Source organism: Aphelocoma coerulescens, chromosome 1A, assembly GCF_041296385.1.
Source record: "Aphelocoma coerulescens isolate FSJ_1873_10779 chromosome 1A, UR_Acoe_1.0, whole genome shotgun sequence".
NCBI classification, from domain to species: Eukaryota; Metazoa; Chordata; class Aves; order Passeriformes; family Corvidae; genus Aphelocoma; species Aphelocoma coerulescens.
In genome coordinates, this window is record NC_091014.1 from 75,938,524 (window position 1) to 75,950,830 (window position 12,307).

The 12,307-nt window shown below is 37.7% G+C and overlaps 1 protein-coding gene across 5 annotated transcripts in view; it reads right to left on the reverse strand.

The window, feature by feature from the left end:
* The window catches only part of PIK3C2G (phosphatidylinositol-4-phosphate 3-kinase catalytic subunit type 2 gamma), a 212,025-nt gene that overhangs the window by 128,750 nt on the left and 70,968 nt on the right, over window positions 1–12,307 (reverse strand). For all 5 annotated transcript variants that reach the window (XR_011148031.1, XM_069003543.1, XM_069003544.1 and 2 more), the window contains 2 exons: window positions 9,564–9,686; window positions 4,314–4,445 (listed from right to left, as the gene is read on the reverse strand). Coding sequence is in view for 4 of the 5 variants with exons in the window: in XM_069003543.1 (XP_068859644.1) it covers window positions 4,314–4,445; window positions 9,564–9,686 (255 nt within the window). In the remaining variant the exon portion in view is untranslated. The remainder of the gene's footprint in view (window positions 1–4,313; window positions 4,446–9,563; window positions 9,687–12,307) is intronic.

A 12,307-nucleotide genomic window follows, 5' to 3' on the forward strand; every position in this document is an offset into this window, starting at 1 on the left:
TATCTTATGACCCAAGGAGTCTTAATTCTGTATTAGAATGATACTGTGAAATAACTCCTTTCAAATAACTCCTAACAAATACTACAGAGTTCTAGAAAATTCAAAATAGAGACAATTTTCAACTGCAAAGTAATGCTAAATGTACTGCAGAGATTTATAAGACCACAACCTCCATCCCCATGGTTTCTAGTTAAACTTCCTTAAATTTGTAAATGATAATTACATTGAGTACAAAATTAACAGGTTACTCCAGACTTCGGAAAAAATCTTGCAGTTATGTTTCTGATTACTTCATAATTTTTATTCCAGAAATATAAAGTCACAAAATTAGTTTACAAGCAATGACTTTAGAGTAAACAACTACATTTAGGCAACTCTTGGAGAATACTTTCAGGAAGTCAGTTTGATAAGCAGGAATCCCAACACATGTTTGGCAAAGACTACAGTGTATATCCAGCAGCTAATCATGCTATAAATCTGCACACTGCAAGAAAATTGTCAGAAGAGTGAAAGATAACACTAGAATTCAGGAAATAATGTAAATTACGCAAATTTGAAATTTGCTAAACATCTGTTCACTGACAAGTCTTTAGCAACAACAGAAGCCCTAAAGTCAGCCAAATTCTTGAGGATGTTTTTAGGTATTGTGTGGTTTCAAAACAGGCCAGGTACAAAGAAGAGATTGCAATATAAAATAATAAGTAATATGCTTTAAATAAAGAGCTAGATTTGTTTCTTTATAAATATATATATATACTTCTCATACAATCTTACTACTATCTTTTAGAGGAGAACTGGAGTGTTAAACTCTCAGAAAATAACTACAGCCCTTTGATCTGGCAAGAGACTTTAACATGGTCATGCCCAAAAGCACAAGAAACTTCTCACCTCTTGAAACAGATGAAAAGAATTTGTATACATGTTAAAGTAAGTTCACATTTTTTTAACCTCCAGTTTGAATTAAACATAAAGAATTAAAATACAAAGAAGAGATGTGACCATACGATGAAAATAATTATTTGGGAAGAGAAATTATATATAAAATTTACCAAGAGGAGTAAATTCAGAGACTTTTAAATTAGTGTTCTTTTGCCCTAACAGACCAAAATTCCTAAATAATACCAGAGAATACCCCAAAACTGTTGTTTTGGTTTTTTTTTTCTTCTATCTTTAACATTAGCCAAAGAAGTTTGAATAGAATTTCTGTGGTTTTAATCAGAAGACGATATAATGGGACAGAAACGAGGAACAGTATTTTAAAAAATGTTTGACATTTATTTTCTTTTTCCAATGTTTAACAAACCAATCTTTTTTTTTTTTTTTTTTTTTTTTTAAGCAAGCATCTGAATAGAAAAAGAGGAGCCACACTCTGTCCTTATCTTCACTGACCCTGAGAAGAGACCAACTGGGACAAGGATTTGAACCAGGATGTTTGATGACCCAAGCAAATACCTCAGGGCAGCTGGTTTCTTCAAAGAGCTTATTTCTGTCCTTTCCCCAATAAATTAAATTCTAGACATAAGAATCCTAAGACTTTTTTAGAACTCAAATTCACCCCTGAGAAAAGTTTTATTTTGAGAAAGTGTTATTTTCCAAGCTAGAAATGTTTTGTTAAGATTTTCTGGTCAGATTTCTTTAATCTCTTTATACACATCTACAGAGTTTGTTATTTAAAAACCCTAATACCATAATCTTTGCAGTAATACAAGGTGCTCTTGACATATTAGCATGACACTAGAGGTACAAATCTTTTCTTGGTACATACTTTCAAGTTCAGAAGTACTCTATCGAAATAAGTCTGGAAGTTTACTTGCATTCCAGCAGCAAGGGAAGTTTCAGGGCAATTCTTCTTCTCAAACCAGTTTGTCTATCAATTGAAATGACAGGGAATGAATAATCCTGTGGAGCTGTGGTTGGCCAAAGGAGAAAAAGGCATTTAGGCTTCTTTGTGGTGGTAATTACTGTAATTGTAAATGACACAGCTATCAGATATGGGGATGTTGAGCATGCTATTCCTAAATCATTCCTGCAACAACTCAACCTTGATTTCTGCTTTGAAGGGTCATTTCAGCAGTGATCTCTACAATTACACAGCAAATGAAAGGGAAGTATCTCTATCCCCTTCCCTGTGCTGATTGTGTGTTCCAGGAAAGAATGGAACCATTTTTCAGTCAAATTTTTGAAAATGTCAGGTTGGCATGGGGATCTACCTCATGAAAACCAATGTTCTTGCTCTGATGGCATACACAAAAAAATATACTTCACAGGGAGATGAGGACTTTCGGGCCTTCCAAAAGTATTTCCTTTTGGACTTGAATGCTCCAGAGAAAGCCAGGTCCTCAAAAGAAGAGTTCTCATATAGTCACCTTTGGAGGTAAATGGGATAAGTGTTCCCTCATTAAGTTCTCATGCCTCAAACATATTTCATGCTTTCTTTAAAAATACACACACAATGGAAGAGTGAAGTGCACTTCTTAAGACTAGCTATGAAAGAAAAGTCATTGAATAAATTGGCCAAGCAATCCCTGGAGCAGAGATTTGATCCATGCTTTTTTCCTTCCTTCAAGCTAAGTGCTCTAAACACTAGGGTACAAAAGAACGGAGTAACCTTGAATTTTCTCTGGAAAGATGGAAAAAGTATCTAGCCCCATCCAAAGGATTTCCTACACCTCTCAGATTAAAAGTTCAAAGAAACACAAGGTCTTTCAAATATAGCAAATTAATGCAAGCAATCAGATTTTTTTGTTTGTTTTATTTTGTTTTAAATGGTGATTGCTACCATATAGAGAAGTAGATCAAGATGTCTCAAGGCAAAGAAAGACCTGTAGCTTAGAGGTGGATGCTAATGCAGAAACTTGGGGGGCTTGAACGTACCCTTCTATTGCACAGAGGGTATTGCAGGACTGTGGAGTCTAAATAAAAAAATTGTATGACTGCAAAGATTCAATCTAAATTCAGATGTTTTAGTGCTACTGAAACATATTTAGAACACTGAGGAAAATTTACCTTGGATCTCTGTTTATACATCACTGCAGAGACATTCCAACTACAAGCAACTGTTATGTTGTGTACTGTGTAGAAAGAAGTGGTTAGAAAAGAGAAGAAAGCTTCTAAAGTGCTGTGGAGAGTGAAGAGCTCTCATTGTGGTCACCACTAACTGTCCCAATTTAAGCAGAATGAATGTGTGTGAGAACAGAAAAAAGAAAACAAAACCAACCACTGTGAACAAGAAAGAAAAATATTTGGCAAAGCTACAGGAAAGGGCCTTTCAACAGGCCTAGGGAACCTTAAACAGACACCTAAACCAAGAAAAGCAAGCAAGCAAGTGAGAGAAAGAGAAGGAAGGGAGGAAGGAGGGGAGGAAGAAGGGGAGGAAGGAGGGGAGGGAGGGAGGGAGGGAAGGAAGAAAGGAAGGGAAGGAAGGGAAGGAAGGGAGGAAGGAAGGGAGGAAGGAAGGGAGGAAGGAAGGGAGGAAGGAAGGGAGGAAGGGAGGAAGGGAGGAAGGGAGGAAGGAAGAAAGGAAGGAAGGAAGGGAAGGAAGGGAGGAAGGAAGGGAGGAAGGAAGGGAGGAAGGAAGGGAGGAAGGAAGGGAGGAAGGAAGGGAGGAAGGAAGGGAGGAAGGGAGGAAGGGAGGAAGGGAGGAAGGGAGGAAGGGAGGAAGGGAGGAAGGGAGGAAGGAAGGAAGGAAGGAAGGAAGGAAGGAAGGAAGGAAGGAAGGAAGGAAGGAAGGAAGGAAGGAAGGAAGGAAGGAAGGAAGGAAGGAAGGAAGGAAGGAAGGAAGGAAGAAAGGAAAGGGAGGGAGGGAGGAAGGAAAGGGAGGGAGGGAGGAAGGAAAGGGAGGGAGGGAGGAAGGGAGGGAGGAAGGGAGGAAGGGAGGGAGGAAGGGAGGAAGGGAGGAAGGAAGGAAGGAAGGAATTCGGAAGGAAGGAATTCGGAAGGAATTCGGAAGGAATTCGGAAGGAAGGAATTCGGAAGGAATTCGGAAGGAATTCGGAAGGAATTCGGAAGGAAGGAAGGAAGGAAGGAAGGAAGGAAGGAAGGAAGGAAGGAAGGAAGGAAGGAAGGAAGGGAGGGAGGGAGGGAGGAGGGAAGGGAGGGAGGAAGGAAGGAAGGAAGGGAGGGAGGGAGGGAAGGAGGGAGTGGATGGGGCTCTTACTGGCACATCAAGAGCAGTTTGCTGTAAGTGACCCTCTCAGTCTTACTAGAGGAGTTCCTGAAATGAGTAATTTTGTCTATTTATATTTCTCCCAGGTTGAGTGCAACACTATCCCAGAATGGTCTTTTCTTAAGCTGTCATACAAAACCAAACTTACTCTTTTGCATACAATGGGGAGCATGTCCAAGCAAGCACTTCTGTATTTTTAGAGGTGCTGTTTACTCCCAGTAGTTTTATTGTCAGCATAGTTTCCCTCGGAAGAGCCTTTATTCGCAGAGGGAAGTTGACCCTAAAAGAAAATCAGAAAAGAGAAAAATAAAAGTTTAAAAAATCTGAGCATTTTTACAACAAGTGAGTTCTTTCTCCATTTCTCTAGATGCCCTAACACCTAGCTTGAGCTATAAATTACAGAAGTTGCACTCTGAAGGAAAATGCAACTGAGAGATCCCTTCAATACACTGATGAGTATTGGCAACCATTAACTTGAGTCATAGTATTTGAGAAGAGGCAGATAAAAACATTCCCTTCAGTGGTAACTACTAGAGCTGGCAAAGGCAGAAAAAGCTTAATTAAACTTTGCTTTAGAACTACCTTATCAATGAAAGGCAATTTCAGAATAAACAACCCGTTAAGGGTGAATTGTAAAGCAGTAGTTATTTGCTGTCTTGTGTCTTCAGAGGGGAACACTGCTTAAGAAACCAAGAGGTGCTTCTGAGTGTGATAATCATTCTCTTGTTCAGGTGTGCTTTGCTGGTGTGATATTTCTCAGCCACAATTTAAAGGCAGATGTTGTCTTAACAGCAATGACAGATTCACAATTTTTGAGTGAGAAAATTCAGTTTTCATCAATAGTCATCTCAGCTTTGTATTGATCATTAGCTTGCTTGGTCATTCAGTTCATTTATACAGTTTATGAAAATTGATCTAAAATCATAACTTAGAATTATTCTAATAAACCAGATAGTTTCATGCTCTATGGAAAGATCACATGTGTAATTACCCAGACATGTGCAAGTTTGCCTTTTCTTTTCCCTGGAGAGAAAATTTTCTAGCTTTTTCCATATATATTGTGGAAGCTCGAATTTCTCAAGTGGAGAGTAAAATTAATTACATTTTTTCTGTATAAACAAAATCAATATAAGGATCTAGGGGCTTAAAGGATTATTCCACATTGATAATATAATCATTAAGAAAACAAAAGATCTGCACAAACTGGAGATTAGGAAAACAGACTAAAAGATAAATTTGAATAATAGAGTGACAGAAGAATGCAACTCAGCATTTTAAAAAAGATATGGTCATACTTAAACAGCAAGCAAAGGTAGAAACTGCATTAAAAAAGTATATTAGCCTGTAAAACATAAGAATTGTGGGTGCTAGAAGTAAGACATGGTCATAGGATAAGGAAAAATCAGCGTAAGATTTTGTCCCAGTTCCAAATCTATCAAATTTCTGTTGAATTTGAGAAAGTTTCCTTGAATGTGCTGAGGAGCCACTGAAAGAAAGTAGATGGCTTTCAGCTAAAAAATCTGAAGTTCTCCAAATTAGCATTAATGTCAAAATTTCAGATCATCAGTCTTCCAACATTTGGAAATTATGCACATTTGCATAGCTCCCTCTTTGAATAACAAAGCAAGACAGCCATTTCCCACTCTTTCTGATTACCATGAACAGAATTGAGAAGGAATTCTCAACTGTCTTCCCACGTGTCCCTATTTATAGCTTTCAAGTTTGCTTTCTCTGTCTCATGTACTCTTCCTTACTCATAATTAGTTAAAAATAGTTATTGGGAAACTGAACTCGTTTACCTCCTAAAAATAACTTGTTCTGTCTTTTTTGCTGAGAGGCCAACAACACTGCCCTTGTTACCTAAAAATGTTTGACAGAGTTACACCTAACTTTAAAGAACCATTAATGCTTTGAAGAGACAAAAATAAAATATCAAGACATGCATTTTCTGATACAGACAATTGTTAACACTCCCTGTGAGCCTGGAGCAGTGAAAAAAACCTCTCAGTATCATCACTGCAGAAAGCAAATGCTTGCCAGAATTTCCCTAGGACACATTATATAGCACTTTTACCAGCAGGAAAAGAACCTGGAAACTCTGACAGGCTACACATCCCAAGAGTTAAAGTATGGGCCAAAGAGGACCAAAATTTCCCTTCCAGTGACATGTGATACACAAAGGAGAGGAGTATCTGTACTGCTTTCAAGAACTATAATTAATCCCCATCTGAACTTACCCAGCTGGTCTCACCCTTTGTGACTGTAGGAGGCTGAGTCAAATGGATGACTAAGAAGAAGGGGATGGAACTCTGGCCAGGAATAAGGCATCCCATGGGTCAACAATTTCAACAGCAGATGAGAAAAACAAAGCTGCTCACTGAGAAGGTGCCATTCACAAGTATCAGATAAAGTTATACAACTTGTTTCCCAAAAGCACTCAACACAGAAGAGCTCTGGGGCAACCCAGGCTGTGCCCTGAGAGGGAGGAAACAAAACAGACAAGCCAAACAAAATACAGAGAAGAGGGAAACCCAGTGCCAAGAAGGTATCTGAGGTGATGAATGGTAGGCTTAATGTTAATTCCATACTGCATGACTGTAGGTTTAACATGAATTATGAAGGATGGAAAAAGAGGAGATGGTGAAATAAATACATTAAGAGCAACTAGCTAAGACCAAAGAAAATAATTAAGAGATCTCAGCCACTGAACAATGACACTGATGAGAAAATAAGGGGGCAAAGTTTGGACTTTACACGTTATAAGCTAAATAATACCAGCCTGTTTGGACTCTGCACCAAGAAGACAATCACACTTTCCAAAGGTAATATACAAGTTCTGAAGCAAAACTGTACTCTCAAAAAAGAACAAACAGAAGAAACACTACACAAGGCCACCTCCTTAGGTATCAAATTATTCCTATTGTTTCTGAGAACATTCTGGGAAAGACTAAATATGATAACAGACTTTAACAGAAGCTCATATTTATACATAAGAATGCATCAAGTTAAAAGTTCAGACACTCACTGGTTAAAGCACTTGAAAATAGAAACTAAATTAATGAAAATCAGCAAACAAAGCAAGCCTTGTCTTTGGTAGAAGCTCTCTACCTAGATTCCTAATCACCAAAACACTACTCTGTTCAAATCAATCCTAATGTAAGATCAGAACTCATGTTGAATTAGCCAGGTTTATTTTATGGCCTGACTGATCCATAGCTATATAGAGAATATCTGACTTCCTAATGTAATAGATGCTCTTCCTGGTGACCTTTCACCACATGCATTTTCAACATCTGTGGTCAGCTTCTCTGGGCCACATATGCCAGGGCCTCCCCACCCTCAAAGTAAAGGATTTCTCACTAACATCTAATCTAAACCCACTCTCCATTTAAGATGATCTAAAATGCTCACCTGGTATCTCTACTTCAACTCAAAAGAAGCATTCATTCACAAACCCCAATTTTGGATACAAGTTAAACATACAAAAATAATGGCATACCTGGTTCCCCAGATTCTCAGCCTGGACCTCAGGACACTGGGTTCAAGAAACCTCCCCTCATATATTGAGACTTAAACAAATCTAGGTCAATCAGTTTGAGGTAGAAAATATGTGAATACCTTTAATGTTTGAGGAAAAGATTCAAAATCCGGCCAGACAGATATAAATTTTCAAGTTTTTAATTTTGGATCTATTTGAAATGGATTTTGAAAAACTTTTTTGAAACTCAAGCAACAATAAAAAGTAAAAAGGTGCTCTTACAAACTGATGCTATTATGTTCCACACACTTCTAGATCTGATATTAAGAGCTTCTTACAAGCATCTATGACCTATGAAAGGATTTGGTCTGCATATTTAGTTTCTTCTTTTTCCAAGAAGCTTTTGGATGGAATTGTGCACATTCAACAATGATTTTTCAAGGGAGAGGTTTTAATGGAAAGCCTGAAGCTTCAGTCTGATTGCTTTATATCTTCATGAAATGGGAGAAGAGCAGATTTCTGCTTCAGTTATGCTAAAAATTTATTTCTATTCTATCCTTTGCTTTAGAAAATGTTTGTAAGATGCATTCCAGAAAGCCATTAGCCACATTTTAGAAGCCAAAACTGCTCATAAGAAACATAATCCTGCTCATACGCTGCAGTGCTGTCTATATGTACCCTAAGAAAATACTTGACCAAAACTGGGACAAAGTGAAAATTCCTACAGAGGAAAAAGGAATGATCTGATTTTTTAAACACAAGCACAGCAGCTACTTTCCAATCATTCAAAAGACTGAGGGTTATGTACTCAAATGCTATGTACTCAAATGCTATAGACACAACTGAGGCACCAAAGCAGATGTTAAGACCTAAAATAACTTATTTGGATGCTTAGCAGAAGTGCACCCATTTTGTTTCTTAATCATAGGGCAGACATACTAATCCTCCCATATCCCTCCACTAAGATAAGTGTGTTTGACATAAAAAGCTCTTCTTCCATTTGACCAGTTTGAAACTGTTGTGTCTCAGAAAAAGGCAAACAGATGTTATGAATTACACTCTGTATTCCATTGTAATTAAAAAAAACCTTTTCAGATTTGTAACCTTTGTTCAATGCTAATATAATCAAGCTGATTTCATATTTAGAATACAGTAAACAGTGATGTAAAATACCAAAACTTTCAAAGATACAGATATGTCATGCTCAAGAAGCTGAAAGAATTCCATATCAGCACCAAATCATTAAAAGAAAGCGTATTTCTCTCTCACCTATTGCAAATATGCTTTTTGTCATGCCATTGTCTTAAATGAATGTTGTTTGAGTGAGACAGACAGGTAACAGGCAGCCTTTACCCTAAAATTCCAGTCTCACATTAAGGTCCTCATTTTAAAACTGCAGATCCTTTCTTATTGGAAATAAAACAACAAACCAACCAAAAAAGCAAAAACCTCCAAAAATTAAACAAGCAAAGAAATAAAACCCCAACCCAAAAACCCCCAACAGCCTTGCTGTTTTGTAAAAAAAGGTACCTTGAAGAAATGTTACAGTAGGTTCTCAAGCTGGATTGCAGAGGTACTGGAGGTAGTTCCAAAAGATGGAATTGCTCAAAAGAACAGAAATACAGCCTTTGGTTGCATCTCCTTTCAGTTCCAGTACTTCTGGATTCCTCCAGTGAACAAAAGCTATTCACAGATCAGCTTTGTTTAGTTTATTGTCAGACCAGGCTTACCTTAGTCCTATTTCCCTTCCTCTGGCTATCCCATTTGTTTCACATTCTGATCTCCCTAAGTTTCTGTGACTTCTGTGTAGTTTAATTTGCTCAGAAGAATATCCATAAAAAAGACGTGTGCTTGGTTTCTTTTTAGTTAATATTTGATATCTATCAGACAACCATATATCAAACACAGACCAAAACTTACTTCTCATTCCAGTCAGCCAGGAAAAAGAAGGATCTTTTAACTGGAGTATTTTTGCAAATCTTCACTTGACATATTGTCTTCCCAGCATAAGTTAGTGAACAGGAAAAAGAGAAAACTTTGTAGCTACAAAGGAGAAAAAAAAAATTGTAGTATACCATGTCCAGAACAGCATATTTGGAGTTAGCCCCTCAAATTTAGGAAGAGCCATCCTTACACGAGAAAAGGAATTACAATAATTAATCTCATATTAATGTGTGTGTGGAGGGGTGTTTAAGTTTGTTGTTTTTTTTCCTTATAGTTCAGAGTTCAGGAGAAGTCCTAAAGACACTTGGGTTCTGTTCCACGTTTTTGTCATTAAGATTAACCTTTTTTTTTCATTATTGCAGTGAATGAAAATTTGGACATAAGATGTGAAGTGTTGCTACTTGCTCATCATACAGTCAACAAGAAATCTCCCACCTGGAGAACTGCATCCACCTCTGGGGCCCCCAGTATATGAAGGACATGGAACTGCCAGAGCAGGTCCAGAGGGGGACACGAAGATGCTCAGAGGGCTGGAGCATCTCTCCTGTGAAGGCTGAGAGAACGGGGGGTGTTCAGCCTGGAGAAGAAAAGGCTCCAGGGAGACATTAGAGCACCTTGCAGCAGCTAAAGGGGGCCCACAAGAGAGCTGGGGAGGGACATTTTACAAGGGAATGTACTGATAGGACAAGGAAAGGCTTTAAACTGAAGGAAGTTAGGTTTAGATTGGATATTAGGAAGAAATTCTTTACTGTGAGGGTGGTGAGGCCCTGGCACAGTTGTCCAGAGAAGTTATGGATGCCCCATCCCTGGAAGTGTTCAAAGTCAGGTTGGATGAGGCTCTGAGCAACTTGGGATAGTGGAAGGTGTCCCTGCCCATGGCAGGGGGATGGAATGAGGTGATCTTTAAGGTTCCTTTCAACCCAGGATATTCTGTGATTCAATTTATATCTTCTTTTCCCAATCTTTAGAAAACAGATTAGTACTCAAGGGAATCTATAAATTTTTTTACAGCTGAAGTATTAAAGCCCTCTGTGTTGGCCTTCAGACGGTGAACCAAGCAGCTTCAGAGTGAAATTCAGGCCTGGGAATATCTCGTTTCACATTCCTCTTACTGAAATCTTTTAAAATATTAGTCAAAATAGATTATAAATAACTAATGTCACTAATTAGTCTCGTAACTTCCAGATCTTCCTGCCAGGCTCAGCTTTTGATGTCATTCTGGACAAGAATGATGAACATGGGAAACAGTCATATGTGAACAGGAAATCTGAGGCAGTTGTAGTTTGAAGGTGCCTGACTTTGCCATATTTATAAGAATGATGGTTTATCTCTTCCAGAACATTATAACATCTTTTATAATTCTTGCTTTTTATTTTTTCCTCTTTCTTTTTTTTTCTTTTTTTTTTTTTTTTTTTTAATTAAAATAAAATGGTCAGTAGTCTGCAGTACCTATCAGGTGTCAGTGCAGAGAAGGAAAAAATTTACCTGTAGGATTAGGAAATACTTCCCCTAGAGTCTAAACTTTACAAACAGTTGCAAGATAGTTCAGAAAATAATAGGTTTTAATAAAATCAGATGATAAAGTTTTGCTGTTTAAACAGCAGTACTGATACATAATACAATATATATTATAATATGTATACTTTCTTATATGATACATTTTATACCTTATATATATTCAGGAATAACGACTTATTAAAAGAAGTGTTAAAACAGCTGCAAGATCATAACATGACCCTTGGAAAAGCAACATGACATCCATGACACTTCCAGCATGAATTCAGGCAGTGCAGAAAAATAAGGATGGGGAACATGCATGTGAATGATGTTAATAAAAGTACTTGAGGAAACCAAGTGTTAGAGCAGCAGTTCATGTTAAGAAGCCCATGCCGTGCTAGCCATGAATATTGGAAAGACTGGAAAGGGAGATTAAGGAGGAAGAAAGATTCTCATTTTTATGTGCTTGAATATAGCATTGAAGTCATAAGTGGCCTTTAGGCTATGTGTAATATCACATTTTCCTGGTAAAACATAAAATGCAGTGGGAAGGATATAACCATCTGAAATCAGGATAGTGATTATAGTTCTGTACTTATTACCTTAACTAATGCAAAGTCTCTCAGATTTTTATTAAGCTGCTAATTACAGGCAATGCTGTATAGTGCAGTCTCTTGCTCACAGTCTAATTCAAATGATCCCACAGTCATTTGGGATTGAAGGTAAAGAGGGAGAAAAGGGAAAATTAGGAAAAACTTTGAGAACAATTTTTTGACTCATAAAAATAATGCTACCAGACTGTGGTCACCTATCCCCCTTTCATCACATTGGAGTGGTAAGAGAAGAACACCAGTTTTGCTCAGAGTAGGAAAAGCAGCCACTTGAAGAGACAACTACTAGTTTTACCAAATTTAAGCAATGCAGAAGAGAATAGTTCTATTAGCTTTTTATTAAAGTTGTCTCTTTTTTTTCTATTAAAGTTGTCTCCTTTTTTTAAATTTTTCTCCTTTTTTTCCCTGTGCTATGCTAACACTTGGTATACTTAGATCCATAAACTTATTTTAATCCCATTTCTAAAGAGCATCACCAATTCAGGTGCTTAGCCACATGACATGGTTTGAACACACCAAGAGCAGAAATTGCTGAGAAACCTCACTGAGACTGGGTTCAAGCACAAGCACCCCTCTGTTTAACTTGGCAAGCTGGCCTCCAACCCTTTGAGT